Raw genomic sequence first — 10905 nt, 5'->3', positions numbered from 1 at the left:
GAGACTCACTGGATTAGTCACTGCTTCGTGATGTCAGTTCATTAATAAATAGCTATATATAGATCATTTATAACATCCTGAAAACTTGTGAGAAATTTTTAAATATATGGATTAATAGAAATTTTAGGCTTTTTTGTTGTGTTTGCTTCACTTTGATAAAATTACTTTCTATGTAGCTTATAGAGTGTTATTAATATTTTATAGACATGAAGCCAAGGATCAATGTAACTTTCTCATAGATATTTAAAATACCACTAGAAATATTTAGCCACTATCTTTCCTTTTTTTGGTCAGAATAGTTTGTAATTCTGCTAGAGCATTGTGTACACACACACACACTCTCTCTCTCTCTTTCCAAAAGCAATAAAATCTAGTTAATTGGTAAAACCTAATCTCTACATTGTTCAAGTGCTGTGTTGTCCCAGTTTTAGTATCAAAATAATTTTGATATCAAAATAATATATGCATGTTTGAAATATCTCAGATCTATTCTTGAATTTAGCAGATTTTAACCATGATTAAAAAGAAAAGTTTGAGATCCAGAGAGTTCAAGGGGTAGAGCAACTAGAAGCTTTAAGTTCTGTGCACTATGTATATGTAAATTACCTGATAAATTATTATACTAGTTCCCCCTCCACCTCCACCTCCTACACCCCCCCCGTGCTAAAGGCTTTGTGGTGGGGGTACTTCGGTGTAAGGTGACGTATTGCCTCTTCAAAAACATTCCATTACCCCTTTCAGCCTTTGTTACTCAGAGAAATGCTGAAAAAGAAGTGAAGTGACATGTGCCTACAGAATGGTGTTTAACATAGAATATTTTGAGAGGACAAGAAAGAAATCACACAGCTGACTTAGAAGAAAAGCAAAATTGACCCTAAGTTTCCAGGATGGTTTTATTAAAGTCCCATGCTGTAGACAGTCATACAAGTGATGAGAAAAACATTAATGTGAAACATGCACTTAATCTGGCATTCCCTAAAATACCATTGTACAAGTTTTCATTTACTTAGAAAAATACCACTAAAACAATCAAAGTTTTTCTTGAAGATTTTTTTTTTAAAAAAAAAAATGTATTGGCCAGAACAAAGTCTAAGAGAATAAACAAATTCAGAATTATATGTGGGGGAAAAACTGTACAAGAGTGTACATAAAACTATAGCTTACAAAAGTCTCAAGTATAAGAAGAATACGGAATTAAAATTTCCAAAGTTCTATTTACCAATATCTAGTAATAAAATCCTTATTAAATAATTGACTTAGAAAAAGTGAAATGCTCATGAATTTCAGTGTATAGAAAATCCTAAGTATCACTTTCTGAAATAAAATGTACTCAAAACAGCACAACATAGAATCTAAAGTCAATTATTTCTGTCATTCATTTAAACTTTGCATATATTATGATGGCTTGAGCATTTTTCTCTTTGATACCTTTTTTAAAACTACGTTTCAAATCACACTTTAATTTCATTTTTCGAAGTGCAGAACCATTCTTAAGATCAACTTTTGGCAAGTAAAGCATGTAATTTTTTTTCTTGTCTTAATAGGATTTTAATTAAATTATTGCATTAGAATTTAGCAATTTGGTGCCTTTCCCTTACCTTTTAGAAATGAACATATTCCACAGGAAATAAAAATTGAATGGCAGCTAAGACCAGGTTAAAGAAATTTTTGTATTTCTATGATTTTCTTGCTTTGGGAAGTGAATATTTTTTTCTCTTTTAATTTAGAAAAACAAAAAGGTTTCTTAAGGTTTTGCAAAGGAGTCATGGTTGATGAAAGATGAGAGATAGGCTGTGCAAAAGAGTTAAAGAGAAAAGGAAAGAAGAAAGGAGGGAAACACCCCTGGAAAGTCAGGGGAGACCCAAACCTATTGCATGACTTTTAGAATCAAGATAGGAGTGTAGAAGTTATTCTAATTGATCATCAAGCCAGTTAACAGTTTTAAGGCTTATTTATCAGCACAGTAGAGACAAGCTTGTATTCCTATCTCTTCCCCCCTTTTCTGAGAAATGAGACTATGCAACTCTTTGATGTTCTATATTTTAATAGGGACAATACTTAAGTAATACTTAGCAAATCCTGTTCCAAGTACACAGAATGGTTGCAGAGTCTACTTGTTGGATATAATGAAAGTTTCAGATTGGTAAACAGAGGGTAGATATCTATATAGAAATGGCTAAGTTATATTGTTTTGGAATTAAAAAGAAATGACTACTCCAGGTATTTAAGTACGTTTGCCTTGTAAAAATGTACAAAGATAATCACATTGTAAATTGTTCTAATTGATAATGATAGATACTCTTAAAGAAATAGGAAAGTTTAGGATTTTTAACATGTATTGATTGCATTTCAGTGTAATTGAGATAAATACTTGTTTATATTCATGAGGATGTTATACTTCCTTTTTTTTAAAGAAACAATACTTTCCATTAATAATACTGATTTTCAGGGAAAAACAAGCTCTCATGTGCATGGTTGAAGTCAGGGTTTGTTTTCCTTGTGCCCACCAGAGATTTGTTCTGTTGATGAAAAATTTAAATGAATAGAATCTTTGTATTTTTCCCCCCAAAACCCCCTCCCTTTCTAGAACCACCTTTTGTCAAACAGAGCTAGAGAATCAATGAGGCAGAAATAACACTTTTGTGGACCAGTGGACTTAAGATGCCTTTTGGATTCATCATTTGGCCTAAGTGCTGACATAAACAAAACAGAAGCTCTACTCTTGATAACATGCCAGTGAAGTATGCTATTAAGAGTTATTCTCTGTGGCCAACAGCCAGAAGTTAACTGGCATATACAGCCCAAGTATTATGCTGTGCTTCATGGGTTAATCACACTATAAATTGTTAACACTGTACCAGAAGAGTTTTCCATTAAAAGAAGTTATGATTCACAAATTAATTTTATTTTCTATTACTTGTTCTTAAATGTCATGAAGTGGTACCTAAAAGTAAAGTACTGTGGGGGGCGGAGGGAATCACATTATGCCACAAAAGGTCTTAATATAAGACATCAGAAAACATCTCTAACAGCAGTGAGTCCACAGAATCAAAACCTGACTCAATCAAAAATCAGATGAAATGTGAACATAAAGGGTATCAGGTTCTCAAGAGAGACCGATTCACTCCTGGCCTTGTGTTTCCTACGAGGGTAACTGGCAGAAGTAACCATACCACCACTAAATATATGTTAACAATGCTTGACCTCTTGTGCTTTTTGCTGGAATCTGCAAAGTTTAAATGCTATTGACAGAACAGAACACTCACTACTAAACGTGATTTTAAAAACTTTGATTTGAAAGGACAAAAACAGCTGTCAAGTGAACACTGTAAGAAAGACGTAGAAGAAAGGAATTCCAAAATCCTGAAAATGGTTTCCCGTATTGCCAGAAGGATTTCAGTGCTTTTTAGTAAAACACTTGCATAATAACATCTTAAATCTCATCACAGGTGTGCACCAAGAAAAAAAGAACTCCAGACTCTAGGAGATCCCCATGAAAATAGTGGGGAAACAATACAAATAGGATATTAAAAAAACAAAACACCATTAAGTTTGCATATCTGATGTCAAGATGCTGAGGTAATATTGACTGCTTTAAAAAACCCCACCCATCACTGCTGCTGTTATTGCTGAAAAAGACATTAATACTGATTCAGTTACCTTAACTCTACCAAAAGGGGGAGGATTTTGTGAATACTGGCAACTGGCGAAGCATAATGTTCAAAGCAAAGGAAAGAAATAAAGTAAATGGGGAAATACAAAACTACAGTTGTGGTTTGTATCCCTTGACTCAGAAGGAGACAGTCCAACCCCGGTGGGGTTTGCTACTTTAGTATTTTCATGGTTGCCCCTTCATGATTTTTTTTTTTAGGTTAATTGTTACCGTCAACTCTGGTTCTATTTTCAGGTGAATCCAGAAAAAAGGAATCCATACATTTTCCTAATAGTTGCAGTTCCGCCTGAAGACACTGGGTAAAGTGCAGAGAAAAGCACCTCGGCAGCTCTCCTCCCGGCTGTTAGGGCTGAGCTAAATTCGAATTTGATAGCCCACTTCGTTCAGAGTGCTCAGATCCGCTACCTTCTTTTCAGGCAGTGCAGGCCTAGGGTGAAAGATAAAAAAGGTGAGGCGAGGAGAGAGAGGAGTCAGAGATCACTGAACATATCAAGTGTCTACTCAGTTTCTCTAACCCTTAAGTTAGTTACTCTGTACCTCTGTTCCTTCATAGGTTTTAAGGAGTAACAGAAGGTTGACAGTTTTTCACCAACCGATCTGAGAGAGAAAGATGAGGCAGTCTCTTCCTCAAAAGCACAACTGGAAACCCAGGAGTGAGTCACCAGAAATCAAAACCCACTCAACCGTAATGAGTCAGTGCATATATGCTGGCTGCTTCCCTAAGTAGTTTACACTGATCCTCACCATAAGCTCTTGTTGTTATGTGCCATTAACTACAGTGACAGAGGCCTGCCTTGATCTTGCAAAGCCCAGGGAACTGGCTGACTTTTATGCTGAATGTGGTTCTAGACTGGCTCTACTTCACCCCCTCCCACCTCTTCTTAGTGCCCAGAAATCAAGTAAGGAAAAAAAAAAGTGTTAATGCTAGCAGAAAAACTGTTACATTTAGATTCCTGATGAACTACCCAGAAAATGGGACTTGCCTTTCATGGTGACAGAGGCTACCATCCCTTTGTCTGATGAAGGGTAAAAGTAAGTTATTGCTACCTACCTAGGAGCCCAGCTAGAAATCCCATTATGGTCCTGCCAGTTCATCCAAGTGTTGCCTTTTTTTTAAAGTGCGCCCGAGCCAAGTCATGGTCTTTTCTCTGAATTCTATGCATCTGAATATTGGACAATGAATGAGGATGACAGAAGAAGAATTGATGCCTTTGAACTGTGGTGTCGTAGGAAAGTATTAAATATTCCATGGATTGCCAAAAGAACAAACAATGTATGCTTCAGATTGCCACTGGAGAAGCTGCATGCTGAATTGGCCAACTAAGTCAGCTAAGCTCACTAAAGCAGCAGATACACAAGCAAAACCAGCCTGACCTTCCATCCACATCTGCGCACTGCCAACGATCTTAGTGGACCTCTGCAAGCACCGAAGGCATACTTGACATGCATATGATCTGTGAGGCCAAATCAATTTGATTTTCATGGGAGGGGGGGAGATCAAGCAAATCTGTCTTAGAAGAAGGGCAATCAGTGTGCTCCTTACATACACTGGTCATGTCAGAAGGGGCCAGTCCTTGGAAAAACAAATCATGCTGGGAAGGTGGACAATCAGAGAGAGAAAGGAAGACCCTCAACAAGATGGACTGACACAGTGGGCTCAAGCATGTTGGAGATCATGAGGACTACACAGGACAGGGCAAGGTTCGGATCTGTTCACAGAGTGGCTAAGAGTCACAGTAGATTTGATAGCACTTAGGGAGCCTTCAGTATGTATTATGTTTCAACATTAAGAAAACAAAAATCCTTCAAATTTGGCCAATAGGCAACATCAAACGAGATAAAGGATTGAAACAGTCTATGATTTTATCTTGCTTGGATCCACAATCAACACCCCTGGTACCAGCAGCCTAGAGGTCAGGAGATGTATAGCTATGGGCAAGTCTGTCAGGGATCTCTCCAAAACACTGAAGAGCAATGATGTCAGTTTGAAGATTAAGGTGTACCTGACTCAGGCCATGGTCTTTTCAACACTTGCTATGTATCTGAGAGCTGGACAACAAGTAAGAATGACAGACAGAATAATGCCTTCAAGATGTGATGCTGCAGGAGAGCATGGAATACCCCACTAACTGTCAAAAGAACAAACAGATATGTCTTGGCAAAGGGACAGAGTGCTCCTTGGAGGCAAGGATGGTGAAGCTTCATCTCACATACTTTGGACGTGTTGCTAGGAGAGGCTATTCCCTGGAAAGGAATAATAGTATACTTGGAAAGATGGTGGTAAATGAAAGAAACGATGGCCCCCAGTGAAGCAGAGTGACGTGACTGCAGCAATGGGCTCATGTGTATCAGAGATGATGAGGATGGTACCTAAGAGGACAGGATTCAGATCTGCTGCTCACAGGGTCACCCTGAGTCATACTCGATGGCATCTAACAAGAAGAAGGAGCTCTCGTCACCTAGTGGTAAAATGCTATGCTGCAATCCCAAAGGCATGGTTCAAATCCACCATCTGCTCCATGGGAGAGGGATGGGCAGTCTCATCCTGTGCAATTTACTGCCTCTGAAAACTCACTGGAGGCTTGGCTTTGGGTTGGTTCCAGCTTGGCAGCACACAACAACAAGAAGCTCATCTGAGGGCCAAGAGTCGGGTGAGCTGTTGCGAGTAGAAAGGCCCCTCCAAGCACTCTGGTATAATTAGAACATACCAGGGGTCTATTTTTAAGAAGCTCAAGCATCAAGAGAATGATTCAGCTGGGTCTGCTATTGCCCTCTCTTCAAATGCAGGAACTATTTTAGAATTAACAGTGTCTTTCTCCAAACTCCCCCCACCCAATCCAAATAAGGTAAAGACATCAAAGGATTTTCTTTTTCAAAGTTACACAGGTGGCTTTCTGATTTAGAGTAAGTAGGGTAAATCACACTAAAGATTCCCTTTGAACTTACTGGCCCTAGACTCACTGTGGAAGGAAGAAGGGGCCACTGCTCTCCACACAAAAATGAACAAATCCAGTGCATCTGTCATCTCATAAATAACATCCAGGCTGTACACTTGAGGCCCTGTCCCTCCTTGATCACAACTGGTCTGCATTCCAGAGCAATGCAACCAGCGTCAGCAAGGATGTGCTGGGGAGGCAGGAAGACTGGGGTGTGAGGTGCTTTCTACAGATAAATTACTCTGAACTCTTATGATTTATCACTACTACAATTTTAACAATCTGAGGAGTACGACCTATCAAGTGTAACACTCGGTCTTTCATACACTCTAAGGAAGTCTCAAGGCTCAGGAAGAACTCAGCTAGACTAACTGTTGGCATCAGTGAAGCCACTAGAAGTCTCGGAACCAGGAAGTGAGGGAAGCATGTTGGGAACTGAAGGCATCTTCAGGGGTTGCAAATAGAAGCTGTTGTGTGTTTAGAAAAGCAAGTAGAGCTTATAGGGATTCCACCTGGACCACCAGACTTTCATCCATACCTTTGGCTAAGGGCTGTCTGACGTTTGTCTTCACTTCTCTGTGCCCAGCTACTGTTGGGCAGCATCAGGCCACAGGTCCTACAGGAAGCTGTTAAGTCAGCTCCCTGCAGCTGGCTTGCCGTTGACTTGTTTGTGGGAATTTAGTAAGCAGAACTTTGTTTCAACTACCTTGCCAGGTATTCAGGTTACCAAGAATGGTTCTCAGTGGAGTAAAAAAATCTAGGCCTTTTCTTCTAATAGACATTTACCTCTTGCACCTTCTCTACAAAAGGGAGATACCTGGGGACTGGGGTCATCTGGCCTAGAGGGTTGTCCAGTTCAGGACTGTATGACAGCGAAGCACAGACAGCAGGGGATCATTCCTACTTCTTGTTCTTGGCCTCTCTGAGGTCACCGCTCTGGATGGAGGGGGTGTACACATATCCATGTGTTCACCTACAGTGGAAGCACTACCAACACTGGCCTCTTAATACTCAGTGTTGGAGACCTGGAACAAATTAAATCTGGGTGGTGTGGTCTAAGCAGAAACTAAAGGCTCTCCTCTCACCAGGCTGGCAGGAATCAGGTCAGGCCTGACTGAGGCCCCTATGGTCATAGGGTAGTGTGGTCTGAGTGGAGAAGCACTTAGATGGGGGTAGTTCATTCATGCCAGTCATTCGCATCCAAGGTCAATCCTGCTGCCCCATCACATTCCTTGCCTCACGGGATTTTAGACACCACAGCTGACAACAGAAACAGCTGAAGTTATATAAACAGTTCTCAGCCGGGGTGACTCAGCTCTAGAGAGATCCTTCAGGCTTGCCCCAGATAGGAGGCTCTGGCTGGAGCCCAGGAGCCACTGGCCACTGTTGGAAGGTTCTAGAGCACAGCTTCCAGCTTTGATCGGACTTCTCTTTTCTGCTGTGAGAACGCCTCAGCTCTGGTTACCCTGGCCCTGCTTGACCACCTACAATGGCCATATCACTGAGGTTCTTCACTCATTCCATCTGAGGTGCTCATTCTCAATAAGGTTCCTAAAATCTATGGGTTTCTCCAAGCTTCACCGAGGACTCTGTTATTACCTACCCACAGCATCCTCATACTCAATGGAACAAAATGCAGCCCCGCACCACACCACCTCCCTGATGTCTTGCTGATCAGACCGCCAGGGTCCATGGTGTTTTCCCCAGCTGATTTTTGGGAATAAATTGCCAGGCTTTTCTTCTCAGCCCACCTTTGTGGGAAGCCAAATTTCATATATATTATATCCTATAATATCATATGATACCATATGATATATGATATTCTTAATCAGGAAGGAATCAGAAAATATAAGTTGGAATTTCTCTTGTGACAGATCACAGGAAATGAGCTGCTTCCGCAGACAAAAGGTAGCTAGGTTTCCCCTGCAGAGGGAGAGTTAATATGTGTGAACTACTTCCTTCCTGAGCTAAGCATTAGGTTGACAATAGAGAAAAACTCAGCTTCATTTACAAGAAAATTCTCTTTATGATTTACTTCCCAGGATTCTCAATACATACACAGAGAGGCATGGCTTATGGCAGTCAGTTGTTTTGAACTGCAACTGTGTTGCAGACTGAGCATAAAGTAAAAAAATGAGAGTAAACAGAGCATAAAAAAACAGGGGCCAGGCTTCTACCTATGAAGTAGAACCCAGTGTCCTGAACAGAAAGTGAGAATTCTATTCCTGAAGTAGCACTACTACCCTGGGAACCTGTATATTTCACGGGGAAACAAAGCTGCCAGTCATCGGGAGAAGAAACTAGACCTTTCCTGGGCTTCTTGAAAACATTCCTTATCATCATGGCAGTTTCCTTTTTCTCCTTTTTGTTTTTTCTCTGCTGTCCACTGAGGAAGTATTGTCCTTTCCACCCTGTGACCTTGTCTCATCTGAGTTCTAAAGACAGTAATGTTCTAGGTCCCACTCAAAAGTATCTTCATGTGATCAGACAGTAGAACTAAATTCTCTGTGACTTCATCAAAGACCCTCCTGCCTACAGAACACTATTCTGGTCTACAACACAAGGAGTCACCTTGATTTGGAATCATGGTGGACTGCAAAGTTAGATTTTTGTTTTTTGGCCTTCACTCGGTTGATACCTGGAGCTAAAAAAATCTTTCCTAACAGAAGAATTTTCGATGTCCAACATAAGGCTCTGCAGTGGGAGAAGATTTTATCTTAAGGTGAGGCTGATGAACTGGGCCAGGAGGACTTTGAGAAAGAGCAAAACCCATTAGAACTGCCATCAAGAAACATAAGGAAGAACGGAAATCAAAGAGGAAGAAAAAGGAAAGAGTAGCAAAGAGAAAAGGAGGAGAAACGGGGTCAAGGAGCAAAACAGACACCAAAGAGGTTCTCATGGACTCTCACCCTAGTTGAGAGGAACATTCCCCAGAGCTGCTCCAATGGGCAGAGTGTTTCTTCACTCTAATATGTGCAGTCGAGCCTGAAACGCACTGTCCATTCACTCCTGCTCCACCAGGGCAATAGGCATCAAGTAAAGATGGTGAATTCAGAGTTGAAAGGCTCTCAAAGAGCATTTGTAGTCTCAGTGATAGTGTCACTGGCATTTTATTCTTACTCTTTTCTGTTAATTAATGATGTAGTAAGCCTTTCCTATGTTCTGGTACCATATTTTATATTGTTATGTGCCACTGAGTCACCTGCAACTCAGCGACTTTATGCACAATAGCTCTGAACCCTGCCCTATCTGGAGCCTGTCTCACTGTCTGCACATCTACCCTTGTTACTCCAGTTACTGAGTCAGTCCATCCCATCGAGGGTCTTCCTCTCCTGTCCTGTCCCTTTATCCTTCCAAGCATGATGTCCTTCTCCAAGGACTGGTCCTTCTTGGCAACATGCACAAAGTATGGGATACAGAGCTTTAAAATCCTAGCCTCCAAGGAGCAACCTGGTTTCACCCTCTCCAAGACAGACCTGTTTGTTTTCTTGGCAGTCTGTGGTATGTTCAGGTTTCTTCTCCAGCACCACAAACTCAAAGGGATCAATACTTCTGTCATCTTTAGTCACTGTCTAGCTCTCTGAAGCGTACCAAGTAATTGCAAAGACCATTGCCAAAATCAGTTGTACCGTAATCTCTAGATGGATATTGTTGCTCTTTAGCACTCCGGAGAGGTCCCTGTCAGCAGATTTTCCCAGTGCAGCAATTCATCTTTTGGTTTCCTGACTGATGGTGCCAAGAATATTGATTGTGGAGTCGAGTAAGCTGAAATTGTTAACAATCTCACACTCTTCTCCATCTATTGTAGTGCTGCCAACTGGAATAACTAAATAATAAAGTTCCTCAACCAATCTATGAGTCATATACTAGTAACTGCTCTGTTTTTACATATAGTTGAATTAGCCTCAATTCATGGTAAACCTATGTATGTCAGAGAGTGCTCCCCACTTTTTTTCATTGTTGAACATATATACAGCAAAACATCAATGCAACAATTTCCATATATATCAAACACTGACACGATTTTTCAAGTTTTGCAACTATCCTCACTCTCCTTTTCCAACATATCCCTTCTCTATTAACGAATACGCCCTGCCCCTGAGCTTCCTCACTTACCTTTCAAGTTGGTGTTGTCAATTTAATCTCAGAGACAGTTCTTTAAAAAGAGAATGCTCAATTACTCTACAAACACATTGGTCAGCTTGAAAATTGCACTGGAGCGCAGAGAAGCCAAAGCACAGGGAAGAATTCAAGATACTAAAGAGTTGAATAGAAGATTTCAAAAGGCAGCACGGG

The 10905-nt window shown here is 40.6% G+C and overlaps 1 protein-coding gene across 3 annotated transcripts in view; it reads right to left on the bottom strand.

Moving 5' to 3' along the window:
* Positions 1 to 3704: 3704 nt before the first annotated feature.
* The window catches only part of VASH2 (vasohibin 2), a 42568-nt gene continuing 35367 nt past the window's right edge, over positions 3705 to 10905 (bottom strand). For 2 of the 3 annotated variants that reach the window (XM_006890548.1, XM_006890549.1), the window contains one exon: positions 4028 to 4100. In XM_006890548.1, coding sequence (XP_006890610.1) covers positions 4028 to 4100 — 73 coding nt within the window. Of the gene's footprint in view, positions 4101 to 10905 lie in introns of all 3 variants that reach the window. The other variant, XM_006890550.1, reaches the window with a different exon arrangement.

The sequence above is a fragment of the Elephantulus edwardii genome, unplaced genomic scaffold (genome assembly GCF_000299155.1).
Source record: "Elephantulus edwardii isolate Elephantulus edwardi_28Jun2011 unplaced genomic scaffold, EleEdw1.0 scaffold00090, whole genome shotgun sequence".
Classification (NCBI taxonomy): Eukaryota; Metazoa; Chordata; class Mammalia; order Macroscelidea; family Macroscelididae; genus Elephantulus; species Elephantulus edwardii.
The sequence above is the reverse complement of the archived record's forward strand: the minus strand, read 5'-3'. Positions and strand labels throughout refer to the sequence as shown.